The sequence below is a fragment of the Pseudorasbora parva genome, chromosome 8 (assembly GCF_024679245.1).
Source record: "Pseudorasbora parva isolate DD20220531a chromosome 8, ASM2467924v1, whole genome shotgun sequence".
Classification (NCBI taxonomy): domain Eukaryota; kingdom Metazoa; phylum Chordata; class Actinopteri; order Cypriniformes; family Gobionidae; genus Pseudorasbora; species Pseudorasbora parva.
In genome coordinates this window covers 21,277,128-21,301,066 of record NC_090179.1, presented here as the reverse complement: position 1 = coordinate 21,301,066, position 23,939 = coordinate 21,277,128, and the positions used below count along the sequence as shown (strand labels likewise).

The 23,939-nt window shown below is 38.1% G+C and overlaps 2 protein-coding genes across 2 annotated transcripts; one reads left to right on the top strand and one right to left on the bottom strand.

The window, feature by feature from the left end:
* Positions 1 to 6,310: 6,310 nt before the first annotated feature.
* On the bottom strand, positions 6,311 to 19,665 carry ankmy2a (ankyrin repeat and MYND domain containing 2a). Its single transcript, XM_067450363.1, has 11 exons — positions 19,458 to 19,665; positions 18,740 to 18,804; positions 18,185 to 18,323; positions 16,140 to 16,238; positions 15,333 to 15,493; positions 14,281 to 14,346; positions 10,525 to 10,673; positions 10,092 to 10,227; positions 9,830 to 9,958; positions 9,619 to 9,748; positions 6,311 to 6,969 (listed from the first exon to the last, which is right to left on the bottom strand). The coding sequence occupies exons 1-11, from the start codon at positions 19,522 to 19,524 to the stop codon at positions 6,833 to 6,835; spliced, it is 1,278 nt and encodes a 425-aa protein (XP_067306464.1). The 5' UTR covers positions 19,525 to 19,665; the 3' UTR covers positions 6,311 to 6,832.
* A 497-nt stretch (positions 19,666 to 20,162) lies between these two features.
* On the top strand, positions 20,163 to 23,235 carry tspan13a (tetraspanin 13a). The gene is made up of 6 exons (XM_067451662.1): positions 20,163 to 20,501; positions 20,755 to 20,922; positions 21,118 to 21,198; positions 21,295 to 21,408; positions 21,848 to 21,958; positions 22,132 to 23,235. The coding sequence occupies exons 1-6, from the start codon at positions 20,439 to 20,441 to the stop codon at positions 22,204 to 22,206; spliced, it is 612 nt and encodes a 203-aa protein (XP_067307763.1). The 5' UTR covers positions 20,163 to 20,438; the 3' UTR covers positions 22,207 to 23,235.
* Positions 23,236 to 23,939: the final 704 nt, after the last annotated feature.

Here is a 23,939-nt window from a genome sequence, read left to right as displayed (position 1 = left end):
ATGCTTACAGACGGATAACGTTTAACCTGCCAACTTGTGTGCTTCGCGTGGTGGAAGCTTAATAACATTTCAAGGAAAAGCCTGCCACCCCACGGACACGCAAAGACAAGAACAGCAACAAAAGGTTTGAAAATGTAAACCGAGAAAACTCAATTGTCCTGAGCATTATTATCTACAGCATGTATATTATCAATGAGCGCGCGCGTTTCCTATGCTCTCTGTTATGCGCGCTCAGATGAGCTCGTCGATTTTCCTTCTTTTTTTAAAAATCATTTGCCAAAGACATCCATGGGACCCACCTTCATCTCGCCAAAAGGTGTTTTGAAGAAAACTTTAAAATAGGCTAATATAGTTATAGATGTAGCCTAGCTATATAGCTAGCTATATAGCCGAATAACATAATTTATAAAACACCACACGTGTTTATTTATTGTATACATTTTATATTTCCCTTTTATTTCTCGTCCATTATAAAAGGGTTGACTTGTGTTCCTGATTTATCAAATTACCCATGTTGAGATGTTTGTGGCTCAAACAATACGGTTAGATTGCATGATTCTTAATGGCACAATATGTAAGATTTGTGTCCAAAAAAACACTAGAACAGTGTAATATATTTTGTTGACTTATGTACTTGCATTATCCCAAATGTTTCCAAGAATGTTTAAATCCAGGGAAATAAGCCATTTTAACCAGGACACGGAGCGTGTTCGTGCATCCCATACCAATGACATCATACCACGTTACCCTCGGTTTCCAGATTTATTCTGTAGAAACCATGGAAACACCAAAGACACTTTAATATATTATGTTTTATTAGAGATTATTATTACTGATTGGAGACATTCTTAGACAGAAAACGAATCATCAACTCAACACATTCTAATTGTTTAAATCGGTTTTTCTTGATTTACTGCGAGTTACATCAATCTTACTGCAGTGTGCAACAAGTGTCTCATAGCAGCCGCCGAGCAAAAGCACAGAGTAGCATAGCATTATAACTTCAACAACTTGAGTGTCACACTCAAATGTCTCTAACTGAAATCAGGACATCATCAAGCGACTAATTTCTTTTGAATAAACGACCTCTAGCAGCAAAAATAACATTCTGTGCTTTAAAGTATGGGAGAACGGGGATGGTTGTAACATTTTTGACTTTTCTCTCTATATCTTAAAGTACTTTTAAGCCAGTGTGTTCAAAATGTGATTCGAACTAGTTACAAGTGTGCTATTTAGTGAGAAAACTTATCTTTGCAACACAAACAGAAAATGCATGGTTTAGTTTCAAACACGAGGAGTGAAATGTTACAATTCACCCCATAGTCTGGGTTAGTTGTAACATACCCTGGGGTGAGATGTAACATTATGATATCCACTGGGGTGATATGTAACATAACGAAATAATGATTATGACAAAAAAAAAAAAAAAAAAAAAAAAAAAATTCAACTCTAACTTTTCAATATAACTGATATGCGTGTCACTCACAGTCTCAGTGTGTGTGTCACTCTTAAATTGAACTTAAACATTGTGTGTGTACACATTTGTTACTGTCAGTCAACAACAGTCATCAGCATTGGCCATAATAAATATTGAAATTGAACACTTGAACGTGTGTGTGTGTGTGTGTATGGTGACCATATTTTGGTTATTGAAAACCAGGACACTTGGCCCTGCAATAAGATGCTCAAGTGATACTCGAATTTACTCAAAGAATTTGTATTAATTTCAGTATATTTAAAGTATGCCCCCTCTGTATGGATGGAAAATTGTTATATTATGGCCAGGACATGTTCGGGGAAAACTGGATGTTTTGTTACGTGTGTGTGTGTCAGTGTAGTATAACAAGAAGACATACTACACTGGCTAATTATGTTGTTAGATGGCTGTTTTAAACAAATCAAACCATTATGCATTTGGACACTTTTTCATTTCTGACAAATGTAAATATTAACTTAAGTTAATATAAGTTAATATAAACTTATGCTCCGATTAGGATTTTTTAAAAATGTGTTTGAAAGTCTTTGCTCACCAAGGCTGCATTTATCTGATCAAAATCACAGAAAACACTATTATTGTGAAATATTATTACAATTAAAATGTGTATTCTATTTTAATATATTTTAAAATGTAATTTTATTCTTGTGATGACAAAGCTGAATTTCAGCATAATTAGGCCTACTCCAGTCTTCAGTGTCACATGATCCTTAAGAAATCATTCTAATATGAGGATTTGCTGCTCAATAAACAGTTGTGCTCCTTAAAGGTGGGATAAGTGTTATTTCAAAACCGTTTTAGAAAAAGGACCCAGGCCGAGTGGAATAACAAACTTGTAGCCAATCAGCAGGTAAGGGGCGTGTCTATGGTGAGAAGAGAGGCCCAGTGCACGTCATTATTCAAAACCGTTCAAAACACACAAGTCACACAGGACAGACATTAGCCAAGAAAGAACTAATATATGCTGGCTTTTTTTTATCATCGTGGCTCAATTCAACGATGATAAAGACCCGTTCATTTCCACACCGTATGGAGCATCTAAATCCCCTCAGTGTTTCAAGGTTTCAAGCATCAGCTCACAAAATGTGTTCGACAGGTAAGATACTATACTCCTAATATACCGGTATGTTTGTTTCCTCTTTACATCTATATTACCCATCCGGTCATAATTGTAATATACAATCCCTGACAAAAGTCTTGTCGCTTGTGTACAAATTGACCTAAAGTGCCGCTGAAATATATTTCTAATCAAGATTTTTTTTACAAGAAATGGCTCATTTTAATCCCACCAGCTTTTGTGATAATGTTTCAGTGAAAAACTAAACTTTCAAAAAGTATTCTAATATTCACAGCTTGGTAAAGCCCATTGAGTCAATTTTTGCAAAGACATAAGTGTTGTCACCTTGTCATATGAGCTTCACCTGTGACTAATAATGGATCAATTAGGTCTCAAGTGTGTATAAAAAGAACCCCAGTACACTAGACCTTCACATCAACTGCAACTAGACCTCTGCAAACATGCCTAAGATTCACCCTGAGACTAAAGTTTTGATTATCAAGAGGCTGAAGACCAGATCCACTGCTGATGTGGCAGACACCTTCAATGTGTCTCAGTGTCAAGTACAGAGGATAAAAAAAAGATTTGAAGAGACTGGAGATGTTTTTGACAAGCCCAGGTCAGGCAGACCCCGCAAGACAACTGCTCGAGAGGATCGTTTGTTGGCTCGAAAATCCAAGGCCAGCCCATTTTCCACTGCAGCAGAGCTCCACGAGACCTGGTCACCTGAAGTCCCTGTGTCAACCAGAACTGTTTGTCAGATTCTGTCTCGAAATGGCCTCCATGGTCGAATCAGTGCCCAGAAGCCAGCACTAAACAAAAGACAATTGAAAAACCGTGTGGCATTTTGCCAACGCCCACAGCCTGCTAAAAGGATGGACGCTGGAAAAGTGGCAGAAGGTGGATTTTTCAGATGAATCTTCTGTTGAATTACACCACAGTCGCCGCAAATATTGCAGGAGACCTACTGGAGCCAGAATGGATCCGAGATTCACCCAGAAAACAGTGAAGTTTGGTGGCGGAAAAATCATGGTCTGAGGTTACATCCAGTATGGGGGTGTGCGAGAGATCTGCCGGGTGGAAGGCAACATCAATAGTCTAAAATACCAAGAAATTTTAGCTACCTCTTATTCCCAACCATAAAAGAGGCCAAATTCTGCAGCAGGACGGTGCTCCATCGCATACTTCCATCTCCACATCAAAGTTCCTCGAGGCGAAGAAGATCAAGATGCTCCAGGATTGGCCAGCCCAGTCACCAGACATGAACATCATTGAGCATATGTGGGGTAGGATGAAAGAGGACGCATGGAAGACGAAACCAAAGAATATTGATGAACTCTGGGAGGCATGCAAGACTGCTTTCTTAGCTATTCCTGATGACTTCATCAATAAATTGTATGAATCCTTGCCAAACCGCATGGATGCAGTCCTTCAAGCTCATGGAAGTCATACAAGATATTAAATTTGGATCTCACAGCACCACAAATTAATTTGCTGACATATTTTTGTATTTGCAGTAAATTTGTTCAATTTCTGTATAGGCGACAAAACTTTTGTCTTGCCAAAATTTGACCTTTCTGTCTTGATTAAATGATAAATATTTTTTCTATGAAAATTATTTATTTCAGTGCATTAAACATCATTTGGGAGGGTTTTAGCTTTTCATATGAGCTATTTCTAACACCAATTAATTAATTAAAAGTCAGGTTAATATCAGGTATTTCTACAAAATAGATAAGCGACAAGACTTTTGTCAGGGACTGTATGTCGTTAGCTGGACTATCGAGTTTGTATAGCCTACTAACGTTATTGAGTTGTTCATGAGAACTTTGTTTTTTGTGATCGCTATAACTCTAATCTTGTCATAATTGTAATATGTCGTTAGCTGGACTGTCAGCTCGTGTACTATTTGTTCATGAGAACGGTTTGTGTTTTTGTGATGGAAGGGGTGACTTTTTCATTGAATATTCAACCTGGATTAGTAACACACAGATTCTGCCATAGTCCTTGCCTGGGTCACGTATGTGTGAGGAGGAGCTATCAATATAGGGCCGAGACCCTTTTTGGGGGTAGGGGCGTGTTTGTTTTGGGGATTTGAAATATCAACAACGGTTACCAGATATCACTTATCCAACCTTTAATATTTTTGTTGTAAACAGCACAGCGCTTTCAATTTCTACGTAACAGCCGATGCTGTTCACGTGTGCACCACGACGCATGCGTGTGATGATGAGGTTGCACTGTAAGTAAACATCGCAGTAGATCAAGGAGACTGGCACAGGCTAGAACGAAATTCTTGAATAAAGTCGTCACTTGTTTGTTTTTGCGCACAAGTATTCTCGTCGGTTAAAGGTTGAACCACTGGCGTCACACACATGGACTATTTTAACGATGTCTTTACTACTTTTCTGGACCTTGCAGTCTGTGGGGTCAGAAAGCTCTCGAATTTCATAAAAAAATAGATCTTCGGAGTGCAGATGAACGAAGGTCTTATGGGTTTAAAACGACAAAGGGTGAGTAATTAATGACAATTTTATTTTGGGGGTAAACTAACCCTTTAACCTAGCCTGACAAGCCAGCCCCACATCCAGATGTTTGGTCTGGAAACTCACCATAGACAGGGCTCAATCCGAGGGGCGGGATAAACGGTTGTCTTTCAAACTCCCTCTGCACGCGATAGGATAGCGCTACACCAACCAGAGCAACGGAGGTGAAACAGAGCTTGTTGATAGATTAAACGTTAAACACGGCTAAACTCCGAACACATCTTCCCTTTTTAAGAATGACTTCAGTGCCGTTCTTTGTTATTTTCTCAGAGAAAAGCTTAACTCCAAGTCTTCCAAAGTCGCGGTCAGAGCTGATTCGAAAGACCGCCGCCGTTCGCCAGTTTCTGTGTTTACTAGACAACAGAAGCACGCAAATGCAACTCGGCCGTTGTCATTATGGCCCCGCCCGCCGACTCTATACACGATGTGATTGGCCCGTCCAGATTGTGAGGAATACAGTTCAGAAGGGTATTGAGAGTTCCTAGACGACACTTGTGGGCAGATTCAATTTGCTGCCGCTAGGGTGCGTCTAGATTTCTAGGCTACCTTTAACCTGCTCAGTGTAGAAAAACTGTGAGCGCTGGGACCAGACGAGCACTACTGCCCCCTACAGGAAAAGAACGACTAGCACATTCACAAAAACGGTAGGTAAAGTAAAGCTCTCGTCTAACAAAGAACTAATAACTAGAAAATCAATTGCAGTATTAAGATTCATAAAATGCATCTAATAAAAAAATATTGTTTCATTGTTACAGGTCAACATGGCTCAAGGAAGCGGTGTTAGTGTCATAATAATGGAATATTTAATATTTGTAATGTTTAAACTACACCAAATGCATCACAGGAGTTGACTTTGTATGCATTCTTTAGCAGCCGTTTTGGTCTATAAAGTCCATCATACAGTTCTCCATTATGAACTGGACCGGTCTCGGTGGAATCATCTATAAGACAAAAGAGCAAACCTGCGTCTGACTGTCAAACTTAAGATTATTTCCAGACCCCTGCCGTCACTCTTGTTCACATTTGACAAGGCCATGTGGTTTAAAAAAAAAAAAAACCCAGCTCTTACATTGTCATTTCAATCTCAATAAACATTGTCAAGACTAATGTGTGCGTTTAAGTTATGTTTCTTAAACAGATGAGATAACGTTAGGTGACATCTAATATTGGATGTGTTTATCAAAAAAACATGTGATCTAATAGTTTTGTCACTTAAAGATGGAAAATAGATTTATTCGCTTTGTGAAACATCATGGTATTTCAATAGCAGATGTCTCCAAAAATATCTGCTACATTCAAATGAATTCTACAGCTTGATGGAGGCTCACACAAGCTGTCGCCACCTATTAATTGTTTATCCTTTTCCATAATAACAGACTACGAAATTTAAGGCATAGGCAACAATATATTACAATATCTTTTCTAAAGCAAATCCTACATTGCACATGGAACTCTAAATGCATGATTTTCAAATACATAAATACATATATTCTCCAACGTAAATGTAAAAAGACTAATTTAAAAAAAATGTCACTTGTAAACCTTTCATCCTGTGCATTTGTGTGGCAAAGCTTTCGGTGTTTTTTGCCCTACATTATGTGCTTCAGAAGAGCATCCTATACAAGACCCATGAAGAAACCTCTGGCTGATGTTGCAGATGTGCCCTCTTATTTCAGATGGGTATTCAATGATGATGGTGGTGGTTGCTGGGTTGAAACGTTGAGTCTTTGTGATTCAGTCTGTAGTAACAGAGACAGTCTCAGAGTTAACGTCCTCGGTTTGGTTATCTGAAGAGCTGGTAGTCTCATTCTGACTGATGGCGAGCTCCTCCATAGTGCTGGTCGTCTCCTCCAATGCCTGATCATCCTCAGCTATAGATGTAATAAACAGAGCTTGCATCACACAGATGACTGACTTCCCATTACTCCCAAGCCATTTTAATGATATTTCAACAACATTAACAAAATAATGCTCTGATATGGTTTATAACAGAGAATTCAGAACTGCTGAACACAGATTAATTCTGCTGTTTTTTCTAATGCTTTCTCACTGGATCTCCCAGTGATGCGTAGAAACTGTGATCAAAGACCAGCCCGCAAGTACTTGTTCTGAGCTCGTGCCGTGCATTATTGGTCCTGGCTGATAAACGATCCTCGAACGAGTAGCGTGGTTTTGTTCTGCTTTCGCTCCAGTTGTCGTTTGATTTTCTCATATGCAACAAAAATGGCAGCTCTTATCAGCTGGGCAATGTGTTGGTCGAGGTCTGGAGTTTATTTGATAGATACCAATACTGATTAATTTCTCTTTTACAAGAGCCTATTCTCGGTTTCAGTGTGAAAACATAAAATTCAATTTAAAAAATTGCCGCAGAAACAGTGTAGTTTAATTTACGAAACAACACTTTTAGGATTCAGTTCTTTTTAAATGTGCACTATGTAGTATTTTTGTATTAAAATATCCAAAAACCACTAGGCCGGTGTTATATATTTTGTTCAGTGGAGTACTTACAATATCCCAAATGTTTCCAACTATTTGTAAATTGTGAGAAATTGCTATTTTAACTAAGGACCGGGACGTTTCAGCGTAGCGTTTGAGCGAGTCACCTGTCAAACACTTCATATCAGCGCTACCATCAGTTTTATTCTGCAGAAGCGCTTTTCTCTTAGTAGTGTGAACATGTCACAGCAGTGTCGAGCGAACGCACAGAGGAACATCATAACATCATTTTAAACACACTTAAATGTATCTAATATGATAAACAGAGCTGCTTTACCTTATACTCATGACCGGAAAAAGCGGAAGTGCGCGCGCCCGGCGATTGAGTGTTTGTATAACAATTGCTCCAGCGGTCGTGCTCAGCTCCACAACATTCGGTCCTGCTCTGCTTTACACTACAGTAACGTTAATAACCGCATCCATGAACAATGATTTCTGCCCGAGTCCTATTTTCCACCGGCTGTGAGGTAAAGACCTTGTCCAAAGATACTGCACTCACACTTGGCATCATTGAACTACGGCTTTGTTTAGAATAGGCGCCCTCCAGTGGACGAAAAGTTGCATAGTGCACCTTTAATGAATCAAAAACATACAGCAGGAAGAGTTTAGCTTGATTTGTGAAATAAATGACTTACGATTTGGTTATTTTCAGTGAATCAAAACTCTGTATGCTTTCGAATTGCGGTACTTTGATGTCATACACAGATTGCCGCTTAGATCAAATCGAACACACCTAACGACTTATGGCAACAGCTGTTCCACGACTGGGTGGATTCACCAATAACAACAATGAAGTTTCATATTTATTCTGACACCTTTAAAAGCTCTTTTCATGTAACCATGTTATATTGGGTCATATTTATCAAAATAAAACTGATAAATAGTTTTTATTGGTATTTAAATAGTATGGGCTATATAGTGAATAGTGTTGAACTTTATTCTTGTACAGATAACGCTGTATTAACTCTTTCCCCACCAGTGTTTAAAAAAAAAAAAGTTGCGAGCCAGCAGCAGCGTTTTTTGATTATTAAATGTGGACGTAGTGTCCGTGACGTCACCCATAGGATTCCGATAAGCTGTTCTGAAGCATAAAGTAGAGACGAGCTGGCCACCGCCATCTTGCCAGCGCATCACGCCCGGATAACAGAAAATGGATAAAGAGGCGGGACGTGGGCGGAGCTGAAGTGACGCAATGACTAACAGACAGAGCATAAATGGCTATCCACCTGTCAATCAATGTAACCACGCCCTTTATTATTCAGAACTTTAAGGCTTTATATGATGTAAGCGAATGAGTTCAATAGTTCACCCCCTCACAGTTGTCATGAAGGGAAAAATCAACCTTATAGACCAAAACCACAATTTGTACCAGGCTGTAAACATGTTTTTTTCTGCTGTAAAGTTGGGAATTTTAACACAGGGCTCAATGATATTCTACTCCCTTCTGGAGGCTGTCCCTAGTGGCTTGGTAATGGCTCATCGAATTCTTTGTTGTATGAATATCTGAGCATTGAAATATGAAAAGAGTTTCTGTTGGTTAATAAAAACATCTGAAACGTCCGTGTATTTGACAAATATTGCATCTAATCCACTTCTTCTGTGCAAAAAAGCAAACACACTACACGAACGGTGCAGAAAGCGCCTGACTTGGAGTCTCCGTTTTCTAATGTTGTCTGCATATGTGCCACATGATGTCGAATACACCTAAGGACTCTTATGTTTTGGTTCTTTTAAGTGACTCAAAACTATACAGCGTGAACAGTGTAGCTTGATTACAAAAATTAATGACTTGTATTTCTTATCTCATTACATTCAACTGCAAGCTCAATTTATTTGAACTATAATTTCTGCTGGTTGAAATGCTGTAGATTAAATATTGGCATGAACACAATATCACAGCATGAAATATTGGTGCATGTCTAAAGAATATGGTATTATCATGGTATGATGTCCAAAAAAGCATGATAATACCAGATAGTTTTCGTAAGTGTCATAGTAAAGCAAAACAAATGTGATTTGGATACCTTTGGCCTGTTTCTGTAGTCGCGATGCTGAATCAGCTTCATGTTTCTCTCTCTGCTCCTGTAACATCTTACAGACCTTCTTATGGTTGAACCAGTGCAGTTTCTGACAGGTCTGGCCACAGTATATCACCTGAATATATGCACAGATTTGAAAGAAAACACTTTTTCTAACACGGAATGCAAAAATCCTGAGATCAAATCTGATATTTACCATTTTGCAAATTGAGCATCTTTTCTCTGCCCCTTTCTCACCACAGGATGTGCAGAAGTCTGCATCCATGAAGCCCACCTGCCCTGTGATGGCCTGGGTGAGCACTGACAGAGCGGTGGGGTCACTTCCCTGTTGGAAAAGGACTGGTGAGGCTTCCGTAAGTGGAATGTGGTTCAGTCTTTCTAGCTGAGGCTACGTTTCCATAATTTTATTTCACTCTCATTATCTTCTACATAAGCAAATAGAGGTCACTGTAACTCACAATTTCCACTGGAGCGATACTCCGGACCAGCTGCTGCAGTAATGTGGCATCACAGTATGGAAATTTCCTAATGCACTCCCGGATGAACTTCTCCTGGAATACCGGGAAGCCGTCACTGTCTCGCCCTTTCAAAAGACTGAGAAAAGATTTGAGTTACTTTACAAATCAAAAGATAGCTTTTTAATTACTGTAAATAAGAAAAAAGAAAAAGATGTACATTTATAAAAAAAAAGTTTTTTTTTTCTGTATTCTTTGCTGAATAGACATTTCTAATTTATTTGAAATAAAAATCTTTAATAACATTATAAATCTTTTTACTACCATGTTTGATTAATTGTATGCATTCTTGTTAAATAAAAGTAATAATGTTTTTTTTTTTAAGTCTTACTAACCCAAAACCTTTGAACAGTATTGTATATATAAGATACTCTACCTCTTGATGAGGCCATCAAGCTTATCCTGTCGATCTTTTAGGAAAGAGCCACATTTCTGAAGCACACAGCTGAGGTAGTGCATCTTCATGGCCAAAACTTCATTCATATCCTGCTGTTTGATGCACTTCTCACAAATCAGCTCCAGAACCTGGAAGAGGAAAAGAGGGCTTTTCACACTTTTCAAATAGTTAACCGAGTGACACTAAACCCCGGGTAAACAGAGTCCTGGGTTATCTTGCTTCACCTTTCACACTGCTCATACTTTACCCAGAGTTAACAATTAATCCTGGGTATTCATATAGTGACGTCTCACACTGTACATTTCTAAACCCTGGGTTAATGTTCTTATTTACAAATTTTCAGTGTCAGTGTCACTGATTGGACAAAAGCCGCACACAACCTGCTCTGGCATTGCACTTCCTCATATTACACATTGTCGAATGTATCATCGAAAGAGCATCTTTTTCACCATTTCCCCCTCAAAGACTGAAATGACTGTTTCAGATCAATTCAAATGTATGCAAAAGATAATGAAATGTTTCATGAGTTCATTTGATTGCCAGAATTTTTTGCCAGAAAGGGGTGATGAATTGAGAAATCAACTTTCCCTTGAGCTTTTGATATATAAAAGGTCATGATAATATAAGATTATTCTTTAAGTTTCAGAGCTGAAAACATCCTTGTTAGTCAAAGAAAAGCTTTTATAGACACCAGGCCCAGAAAACAATCGTGAGCTTCATTCTTACATCATAGGGCGAGGAAACACGCCTCTACAGAACATGTAATTCAGTAGCCCCACCCACCGACTCATGGAGCTGATCGGTTGATCACAAGCCAGCAGCAATAAACATTTGGAAGAAGATAGCAAGCAAGATATTGTTAAAGAACACAGTCCCTGCATAAGCTTCCTTTGGATCCTAATATTAGGAATGTGTGACACTTGTTCCAGCTCACGTGGGGAAGATCGTTGGCGTGTTCGCTTCATTTCACTGCTGGATTTGCAGACACAATGTTGTGCCTTCTATAATGGAGCCGACAGCAATGGTGCAACACACTTATGTGAGTAAAGCGTCTTTTTTATTTGTAATAGTAGTCCCGGGGCTGTACCAGACCAAAACGTATGCCCATCGGCAGAAATTCTTTCTTGATCTAGGGCACGTACGTGTGTGTGTGTGTGTGTGTGAGAGAGCGCGGTTCACGCTTAGGCCGGGGACACACTGCAAACGTGCCGTGAGCGTCTCAGCTGCGTGGCGTGTCCGTTTTTATTTCGACTCCCATGTTAACGTGTTGGAGCTTGCACACTGCTTGCGTGACATGCGAGGCTCGGCGTGCATGCTAGAAATAGAAGAGACCCCTGTACATCAATAGCAGCAAGAGCACCGCGTCAGACACGCTTCTGGTGTGCAAAGTCAGAGAACACGCCACGCAGCCGCCCCGTGGCTGAACCGCAACAGAAACGCCACGCTCACAGTGTGTCTCCGGCATTATATCGACCGTGTGTGGGCCATGTATTACAATCGCAGGTGGATGAGAAATAAATTGTTGTGTTTGTTTGATAAAGACAAGTTACAGTTGCCGCTTTCTCTCTCATGTGAACTGAACTGATAGGGCCTAGATATGACAGTGGAGCTGAAGCTCATTAAATATGCAAATCTTATCCAATCCTAGCCTTGGGCATTTACTTCCAAGTCTCCAGTGCATCACGCCCATCAAAACCCAGCGTGCAGAAGACAGCCTCAAAACCAGTGTAGAAAATTACTTATTACTTATTAAAATTACTTAAGCCTATTACTTATTAGTTATGATGTTTATGAATATAAAAAAAAAGCAAAAGAGGCACTAACCCTGCTCAGGAACAGGGTTTCATAACGAAGGGGAAAAAGTGGTGCAAACCCACAACTAAATTACAAGTGAAAGGTTCCTTTACCCGGGGTTAAAAATGATTTTATGTTTCCTGCGGTGTATTCATATTGTTAGTGTGGTTTTTACATCAAAAAATATCATAATTTAGAAATAAAAGGCATTTTTTCTATACTGATATTAGCCCTCTGTCTTGAATGCTGCCAGTGTTATTGTACCGAGCTGTTGAGTTTATTTTGTTTTTTATCTGAGAGCTCTGTATAAACACAAGTGAACTTTGTAACGTTATTTCTCTCACAAAATGCTTTCACCACAATTAACAACAAGCACGACATCGACATGAATACAGTAAGAGCTTCTGTTGTGCAGCTTAAACGCAGTTTGGGCAAGTGTGATCAACAGATTCGAACATTATAAAGAGTGTTCTTTGATCGCTCTATGTAGTTTAATCATTTAAATAACAGATTTGTTTCATGCTACTAAAAGAAACGACGTGAAGTTGATTGTTTTAGGGTGCGTTCACACTTGTAGTTCGGTTCATTTGGTTCGTTTGGTCCGGAACAAAAAACAAAAACAAACATAATAGTCCTGGTCCGCTTAGCGTTCACACGGGCATTTTTAACAGCGAACCTAAAGTTACTGAACCAAAGGCACAGGGAGACGCTCACAACATGATTGGTCGGCTTATAAGACGTAGGAGCTCGTTTACCGAACATTCAAAACAATGCGGTGTGCGGATTACACGCGCGGGCATTTTATGTGTGTACATATGGCATTATTTTTTACCAGAGAACTCATGAAGAGCTCATGAAATGTTCACAACATTCAAAACAACGCTGTGTGCTGGATTAAACGCGATCATTTTATGCGTGTAACACATATGGCATTATTTTTTACCAGAGAACTCATGAAGAGCTCATGAAATGTTCAAAACAACGCTGTGTTCTGGATTAAACGCGATCATTTTATGCGTGTACATGTGGCATTATTTTTACCCGCTGAGAACTCATGAAGAGCTCATAAAATGTTTAAAACATTCAAAACAGCAGCAGGATTTCCTCCGTTGTGCAGAACAGAGACGGCCGTTCTGTCGTCTGTACCTGCTAATAATGGGCAACACAGGAACTTTGATGAGAAGAGCCAGGTATGCTTTTTGTGTGTTTTTTCTAGCATTTTCGAAACATGCTCGTCTGACCAAATATTGATGAGGCACTTCCTCGTTGCTCCACGTTTGCCCTCTAACGTTAAAGTTACTCATTTTGGATACACCGATCTTTCCGCGTCGTCAAATCAGCTGCATTATGCGTCGCATCTTGTGACATTCGACGGTTTTTGGTCCGTTTACATGTCTTTGGTCCGTGTTGCGTTCATATATCAATCGAACCGCACCAGAGTTCGTTTGGAAGCGGACCGAGACCCATCTTTTTAGCGGTCTCAGTCCGCTTGTTTGGTGCGCACCAGGGTTCGGATGGCAGTGTTCACATATGTTCAAATGAACCGCACTAACCGAGCAACCGCACCAGGGTTCGTTTTAATCGAACCAAACATGACAAGTGTGAACGCACCCTTAGTCACTGGCTTGATTCACTGACGCATCAAGACGGCCAGCAGTGGGACTGACAGTATTAACAAATAAGAATGATTAGCTATACACATCAGAAATAACTGACCCCAGACCAGAACACTGTTACTCACTGTATGTGTCTGTGCTGTCAAATCCATATGGCAAAGCGTGTGTAGACTTAAATAAACTGATAAACTGAATCCATTCTCTACTAATTCTCAAAGTTATTAAGATGGTGCTAAAGTTGGATCAGGTTTCAACTCAATCAAGTTAGTTTATTGTAATGAATCTCAACTCGGCTCTGAGCATAATGCATTAATATGCAACTGACCTTGCGACACTTTTCAAGTGCTTCCACATCCATCAGCAGAGGGTTTTCTTTCACCACCATCACTATCTGCAGCCAAACAAAACAACATAGTCTTAACCAGACAAATTAGAAAAGAAAAATTGCTTTTTAGTTCAGTATTATAATTCAGATAATTCAGTCAGATTTAGAATTTTATTTTAGCTTAAAATTTTGCATTTAAATTTAAGATTTTTGGGCTTTCCTGCCTTTATTTTGAAAGGGCAGTATAGAGGCCCATAGAGACAGAGCGTATTTAGGCCACGCCCACACCGTGGGGGAAAACAATCCAACATTCTCCATTGACTTTGTATTGTGTGAAGCGGTCGTCTCGTCTTCTCTTACATATAATAAGAAAAAGAACAATGTCTAAAAGCTGATATGTGACAAGGTGTACAGCAAAAAAGCTAAAAAAACACATAACTACATTTTTATAAGCTGTCAACCCCAAAAAAACGATAGTTTAAGGAGACCAAAGTGGATACAGGCAATAAGACGTAAAGCTTCAGCAGGAAGAATAGTTCAATTTTGGGATCCTGACACTCAGTATGCCTACGTGTGCAGTAAACATTTAGTAAAATATCCAAATGTCAGTTTTATATATTTCCTGTCTCTTGTTTCTTTTTCCTCCAGTGGGTGTAGTTCTCAGTGTAATATAACAAGTCACGCTCTGCCTCAAGTGCCTGTATCCACTTTTCTGTCCTTAAATGCTAGTTGTTGTTTTTTTGGGTCAACAGCTTATAAAACTTCTGGGTTTTTGTTCCTGTGTTTTTAGCTTGTTTTCTGTACACCTTGTCACATATCACCTTTTAGAAATTGTTCGATTTTTTGTAATAAGTCAGAAATGACAAGGAGGCCGCTTCCCGCAACAGAAAGTCAATGGAGACGGTTGGTTTGTTTTCCCCCCGGTGGGCCTGGCTTTCATATTATGAAGCGTGTCACTCTGTCTCTATAAGCCGGGACTCAAACTTGAATTGCCTGAGGTGCAGCAGCACTAATATGTCACAAGAACATGGACCAAAAAAAAAAAATGTTACCTTCACAGGGTTGAGGTTGGTACTCATGATAATTTTGTGTAGTGGTCCAGCGAGTTTAGAAGGGAGTTTTGGTTCCTTTTCCAGTCCCTGCGGTTTTGTGTAGTAATCCAACCTCGCACGGGAGAAGAAGTTATTGATAACTGTCACACAGTCATGCTGTCCTGAAGATGATGAACAGGTAATCTCATTTAGTCTTCACATTTGGACACAAAAAATAAAGAACTTACTTCCTATCAGAATCTAACAATTCACCATTAAAACATTTGGGGCAAGTAAGAATTTTGAATGAATATTATTTCATAAGTGTTTTCATCATTGATAATAATAAAAAATGTAATATTAATAAATGTTTCTTAAGTAATGATTAATGATACTGAAAATTAAACTTTGATCACATGATTTAAACTATGTTAAAATAGGAAACAGTTGTTTTAAATTGTAATATTTCACAATATTGCTATTTTACTGTTTCATCAAATAAATGCAGTCTTGATGAGCATGAGAAACTTCTTTAAAAAACATTTTAAAAAATCTTAATTTTTAACGGTACAATCATACTGATTTGATTTGACCAGTAAAGCACGCTGTTTTCCCCATAATGCCATATCTTTGTCATACCTACAAAAGCAGGCATTCCATTTTCAGGCATTTCGTAAAACGTTGTTCATTTTAATAACTCTTTGGGAGCAGCAGTGGCAGTGTACCGATTCTCGTTTATTTTTAGTTAAGTGCTTCATTTGATCGAGCACCTGCCAAAAGGTTTTTGGATGTACGCGTAATTTCTCTTTAAATTCATATTGCTCATACCTACAAAAGCAGCCATTTGTGCTGCTGTTCTGCCGACTGAGTTCACTGCATCCGTCTCCGCTCCAGCATCCAACATCATCCAGGTGATATCTGTCTTTCCTGTTCAATAGCATGGATATTGTATTGTCATAATGTATTACAGACATAAAATATACTTCAGGACATATTAAGGCCCCAATATACTCACAGCGAATTTCTATTTCATTCTTTGTTTGGGGCAAAAAGTTTGGAATACCTTTGCAGCGATATACTGTTAGCGAACATCCCAACCTCATTTACGCTGCTGAGAGCTATGTTTAGATGAATATGGTGAGAAAACTACATTTAAGAAGGCATCTAGTAAAAGTTAAAAAAAAATGTTTGCACGAGCTATGCAATTTGACACTCAAGTAAAGTGAAGTAAAGGCACTTTATTCAATAGAATGCTTTTACCCAAACAGCTTTACAGTATTAAACATGAAAAAAAAACAGTGTCAGTGCTGTTTCAATTAGAATGTTTTTATGTTTATGTTTTCTATCATGGACATCTGACCTCAACGCACTCAACATAGGAAATTGGTGCGTTCAAGACCTCTTGGGAATTTCGTATTAATAAATTGGGAAGTGTGATTATTGGGGCGTGTTTCAACCGAACCAGGAAAAACCTCAACTGGATAGACCTACAACCAATCAGAGCAACGAAGTATGTTGAGCTACGCATAGTAGTGGCAAGTTTGGATCATTTAACAGACTCGGATCTTTGAATCTCGTTCAGCAAAAGGAACCAATCCTTTTTCCAAGTAATTTTGTTTATTGCAGCAGAATATAATTAAAACGTCACATGTTAAATTCCCCAATACATCTAGTACTTATGCAAACACTGATCACATTTGGAATAAAAAATTAATTATAAGTTAATGCAGCCAAGGCCAAACTTTAAGAAACTGTTCATTAACTGCATAGCTGGGTCTTCAGGCTATGCAGTCAGTTAGTTTACCCCACCTCCGAATCAGAGTAGTTCTTTCTTTTGTCAATTCACATTTAATCACTTCTGTTCCCTGAAAAGATTAGTACACCTCTCCTGTCTTCGGTTTGAGTCGTTAGTTCCCTCATCAGTGTCTGATCTGGGCCGGGACAGTCCCATATGCAATGCATCCAGTCCCGAAAACAGAATCGATTAGATCAACTCTCGACTCTTCAGGTTTCGAGTCATGGCTTCAGGCTGACTGCAGAAGATCCTGTACAGAACCGATGGCCTGTAGTGCATGCACGGTCAAAACAAAATGAAGGATTCGCTCTATGAAACAACGTATTGTTCCCGAGTCATATTAATGATTAGTTCAAAAAGAATTAATTGTTCATGAACGACACATCACTAACACATAACTTAGTCGTCAACAGATCTTTACTGCACGCACACTGGAAGAAGATGATGAGCATAAGTGATCTTTGTCAATGTTTTAAAAAATAATTTAGGGATAGACAGAGTATTTACTAACACAATCATAATTTTTTTAGATAAATAGTAAAAGTGAATGCATATACAAACAAGTTCTCCATTTAGGATTAGAGCGAATTCAAATTTATAAAGAATTTATAAAGCCCGCCCTGATGATTTGATAGTTCCGAACAGTTTCTGTTCAAGCATAATTACAGCAATTCTGGCATTTCCAGACCGAATTGCCCAACCTTAAATGTTGTTGGCGGGGCTAAATTCAGCTGGCATCTAGGCTAGCCAATTAGCTTAATTTGTTGTAAATGGAAAAGCCTGACAATATCACAGCTAAATACCTTTAAGTATTGTGACATTCAAAATTCATCACGCACCAAATGAAGCAGAGAAGATTTTCACATCAAGGAGAGAAGAGCCCCAGAGTACACATACCTATGAACTAATCGCCACAGACCAATGGTGTTTACCAGCCGGAGCAAACTTTTCCGGAAAGCTTCCCTAAGCAAGCTGCTTTGACCAGTTAATTATTCGATTTCGCTTGAAGTATATCAGGACCTTTATGATCAAATTAACAATACTAGCACCAAACGAATTAAGTAACTGTGATTCATACCTGAGAGTCCTGCAAACATAAGTGCGGTGTATCCATGTTCATGTTCGTTGCAGTTGACGTCTGCTCCGTGCTGCAGCAGCAGTTTGCACATGTCTGCCTTGCCCTTATACGCAGCGTGCATGAGAGGGGTCATACCATACTGAAGAAGAAATGCAAACAATCGAAATAATATTAATCACATATAGCATTTTCACATATATTAGATTATGGTGTGTAGAGAGCAACTCTAATAACTCCCAAAAGCACTCAAACCATTAACCTTTAAACATAAGAGTATTTAAAATATGAGAGTGTACTTTTTGGTGGAAAGAGCTATATTCAGAACAATCGCTATCCGACAAGTAAATGGTTCATAATTGTTTTATTTGTTTGTAGCTCCAACATAAGGACACGTGATAAAAAACAGGCCAATCATCCATTTCTGGACAGCTGCTTTGAAAGCCTACAAGTGTCAGTAACATCTGAATTGGACAGGTCACTCAACACGGTCATAAGTACTGTTTAAAGTATAGACAAATACCTACCACTAACAGAGAGTAGCATTCACTTCATTACCTCATCCAGACAGTTGACCCTGACATCTTTGGATCCAATCAGTCTGGAGGCTTCTTGCACATTACCTATGATTAGACCGACCTAGAGAATTATTTATACATCATTTCCTACATAATACATAAATAATTATACACAAGTTACACTGCAAGTGCAAATGTAATGCTCCTTGATCATCATGATATATTTACATTGGGAAAAACAGAAGACTAAATGATCATTTGAATAAAATAATAATAAACGGTATATCTGATTATTTACCCTGTAACGTTACTGTAAGTTACTTTGTATATTAACGTACAATTTATTTAATACAGTTAAACTGAATACATATACCATCAGCTCTGTTTCTGTTCACCATCAGCTCTGTTTCTGTTCACCATCAGCTCTGTTTCTGTTCTGTTTTCTGTGTTGGTTGATTGTTTGTAGTATTCTATATTTTTACTTGTTATTCATTTTTTGTTGTTATCCCCCCCCCCCCCCCCCTTGTTGCACTTTGAGATTCTTCGGAATGAAAAGTGCATTATAAATAAAATCTATTATTATTATTATATACAAGTGTTTTAAATGCCACACATCAAAGATTAATTTAAAAGCACAGAGAGAAGGCCTTCCATATGCAACTAACGATATAGCTTGCAGATTTATGTAACTTAAACGATAACTGGTACGTTAATTGTGTTAATCTGCAGTTAGCCTGTTAGCGTCATGCTATCATTACCTGCAGCAATAACCTGAAGTAGCTCTTTCTCTGTGTCAGTCAGGTCTCCTTTCTTTGGTGCAGACATTATTATAGTCAAAGTGATGCGTTTGGTCTTAATAAGCAATAGTCAAGGTAACTGTGACTGATATGATAGCTCTGTTCTGCTGTGATTGATCCTCTTGGCACTGACGGGTTAACGGGTTACTGTCTGGGTCTGCAAAGGGACTGAACCAACTGCAACAAAAAGCAGGGGGAGTGATAAGTGTCACCTTCGGTTGTGGTTTTTGGATAGTTTAAAAAAAATATTTTGTAATATAAAACGCTTTAAAAATACTAATTTTAGTTATTTTACAAGGTATTGGAGTAGAGAACGGGCATTTGTAAACGGTTAGCTATGTGTGTACCCCCATCTGATTGCTGGTGTTCCGATCCTGTGAAGTCTAGAACTTTCATTCTGTCCATCGATATATTTATTTTTCAAAATAAGAGACTAATTAGGATGTCTAATACATATGCATTTTATTGAAACGAAGGGTTCAATAAATTAAAATTATATTAATTGAAGATATAGACGAGAAATAATCCCACCACCCTTTAAAGTGACTGAAAATAATGAGTTGTCCATATGAGATAACAAATATAATAGTTGTCCATATGAGATAATAAATATAATAACCCACGACTGGTGGGTTCGACCAGTTCTCGAGTGGACAACTGGCTATTTTGAATATATAATATAGTATCTTTGCAGATATATAGTATCTGATTCGTGGAGGTTACGAGCAGCTGTTTTAAAACGAGTCAGACATCCCATTATAACTACTTCACCTTGCACTTCAGAGCAAGTGGAACTTATCTTATTTGCATAAAGATATAAGAACGGACCAATGGCGTTCAACGTGTCTACCTGAGCACACGCTGGACAACCTCTAGCGACAGTCAGTCAGCTTGCCTGGAGTTGGAGCAGAGTCACATTCAGTGTACACTGGACATTTCATTATGGCTTGTGGTGGTTATGCTTGCTCAAAAACTTCTCTCTGCATCTTGAATCTTATTTATGTGGTAAGTCTAGCTGTAGTTAGTCCTATAAGACTTTCTTATTCATTATTACCTTTTTTCTTTATTTAAAAGTCTGTTTTGCATAGGTGATATTCATTTTATTCTTTACTATGATACACTTACTATGATACATACATTATACATTGTTAAATGAAAGTTTGTTTTATGCTGATATTCATGATTTAGTAGGCTACTGCACACGGCCTTTTTTAAGTGTGAAACCATCCATTTCTGGCATCATTTTTTTGGTTTACAGATGGTCAGTCTTCTAATGATCGGTGTTGCAGCTTGGGGCAAATGGTTTGGACTGGTGTCTAGTTTTAGGGTGATGGCTGCTGTCATCGCAGTTGGATTGTTTCTCTTCGTCGTGGCCATTGTGGGATTGTGTGGGGCTTTGAGGCATCATCAAGTCCTCTTGTTCTTTGTATCCTTCCAAGTTACTCATTCAAGAAATTCTCTCATGTGTATGTCTACAGCACATCAGTCTCAGTTTGTGTTGTAGTTTAGGCCCTAAACTCACATTTCCCAACTAGCTTACCTATTTGTAACCTATTTGAAAAAGCAACAGCTTTTTAAATGTGCCCTAAATGATGGAGAAACAACCTTAACTGTTCTTTAGTACATGCTCATTCTCTTTCTGGTATTTGTTGTGCAGTTTTCAGTATCCTGTGCCTGCTTAGCTATTAGTAAAGAACAGCAGGTAATTATAGTCTGCATTAATACTTTGACATGGTGATACCAGTTTCCTCATTCCTCAAGCAAGTTGGTTTCAAATGAACGTTTTGTCCTCCTGTAGAACCTTCTCCTGGAGATAGGATGGAATAAGTCTGAATCAATGCAGAAGGATTTGGAAAGATCATTGGATTGCTGTGACTTCCTTCAAGTGAACTACAGTGAAACCTGTGATGCTGTAATATTATTATTCTGCTTTTCTCTCCAAGACTTAAAGTATTATGAAGTGTCTTCTGATACATTTCAAGTTTGAGTTGAACTTAATGTGAAGGGAAAAAAACAGCATGCTTCTAGAAACTTCTTAAACAAATAATCTGTGAATGTCAAGTCATGTGTTTTTTTCTTCAGCAAGCTTTGGTAAATGTGTAGTTTTAAGAAGTACTGTTGTATTTTTGGACGTCAAGATATAAGGTTAATGTATTATAAAGCTTCCATTTTTGTTGGTTATTCCAACAAAGGTTACTTCATTTTCAAAACCACTTGAACAAAGATGTGTCTGATGTGAAGATCACCCGAGTATGAGATCATATTGTTATATTCACTTAACTAATATACAGTTTTTATTGTGGTTGTAAAGATAATTTTTTGCTTTATTTCTGTCTTCTCTGTGACTTCAGACCTGTTTCAAGGATCAAACATGTAAACCGTGTTCAGATATTATCCAGGCCTATGCTGACAACGCTCTGCATTTTGTTGGAGGAACCAGCCTGTTTTTCAGTTTTACAGAGGTGAGCAAACATCGCACATCCTTTGGTTCTGAAAACATGGAAAATGAAACGAGAATACTCGATGAAGTGATTAGACGCTTAGCCAGTGTATTTATGTTTTGGTTCTAATTTTTTTGGTATGGTTGAGAAGTTAACTTAAAAATTATTATTATTTTTTTTTTTTACGATTTCAGATTTTGGGCGTCTGGCTAACACATAAATACAGGAACCAGAAAGATCATCGGCAAAATCCTGGTGCTTTCATATAGAACACTATGGTCAGACAAATACCGTATTTAAGACTTTGAATGTTTGTTCTTGAATGGACTTTTTGTCTTTTTTTTTCATTTATGCTGTACTGTTCCTCTTGATAACAAACCCAAATGCTGTATTTTTGTGATATAATAAGAAATTAAATGCTCAGTTAACTTTTAAAATATGTATTTGTGGAACAGCCATTATGATTTTGCATCTTCACAAATATTTATTATCACTGATTATGCAAATAGATTAACTGGGCTTGAACTTTGATCCCAATTGAACAACTCTTACAAAGATAAAGAGTTGGACTGGAATGAAAAATTAAACACATGAAAAAACATCTTTCATTTCAGATTATAAATGAAACTAGGAAACATAAAGATGAACATTTTCTACTTTATAAATCAAACAATAATGGCATTGCATTAAGCTCATTTGCTCTCTAGACGCTCAGTAATAATAAGCTTGCATATTAAAACACAAACTACACCCAAACAATTTCCACGTCATTCTGATCAGGATATGACCAGGAACCTTTACATCATCTGTTTGTATTCCACATATTAGCCAATGGTGTGGCACTCCCAGAGGTTGTCCAGCCGGTTTTTGCACAGATGTATTCATTGAGTTGTGCTAGTGCTGCCCTCTGCAGCAATTTGGATCACATTAAAACGCCTGCCTGAGAATTAACATGTGATGTAAATTCTTTGTATCTAACTGAAAGATTATGATTTTTGTATTTTATTTGTATATCTAGAGAGATTATGTCTAATACAATGCATGTTCTTGAGGACATTTTAACCATGTAAAATACATAGAATGTGTTAAATGGAAAACAAACAAGCATCATGTTTACACTAAATGTAAATGTATGAAGTATATGTTGTCTTCAGCTATATCTGAAACATTTGTTGCATAAATTGTTACACCTACCAACATTTTAATTATGTTACTTATATTGTTTTATGTCTATTTTCATCAACATTGAGTGAATTAAATCCATTTATAATGTATGAATGCAGGTCTTTAAAATACTTATATTTGTATACATAGCTACTAAAACACCAAAAGTCTGCAAATCTGGGCTTGACTGAGTCCATTTTTTTGTCAAACCACTGCCTGTGGTAGAACAGCTTTGAGATCTAGTTAGAGGGGATTTTGATTCATCACATTGACTAAAATTGTTTAATTCAGTTCATCAGAAAGACTATTTTTTTTAATTCTTTTAAATTTGGTGGCTCTTCTTGAGATGTATTACATCAATACACCAATATGTGGAGACAAGAGTGATGCTTTAATCATTCACACAGCACTGATTTATTCCAGACTAAAGCACCTTTAAGGAGTTAGACGCTTAGACTAGATGCCTTACAGTGTATGTGAACTAATTATAATCAGTGATAATCAGTGATGTTAGCTGGAGGGTGGAGAATCAGTGATGTTAGCTGGAGGATGGAGAATCAGTGATGTTAGCTGGAGGGTGGAGAATCAGTGATGTTAGCTGGAGGATGGAGAATCAGTGATGTTAGCTGGAGGATGGAGAATCAGTGATGTTAGCTGGAGGATGGAGAATCAGTGATGTCAGCTGGAGGATGGAGAATCAGTGATGTTAGCTGGAGGATGGAGAATCAGTGATGTTAGCTGGAGGATGGAGAATCAGTGATGTTAGCTGGAGGGTGGAGAATCAGTGATGTTAGCTGGAGGATGGAGAATCAGTGATGTTAGCTGGAGGGTGGAGAAT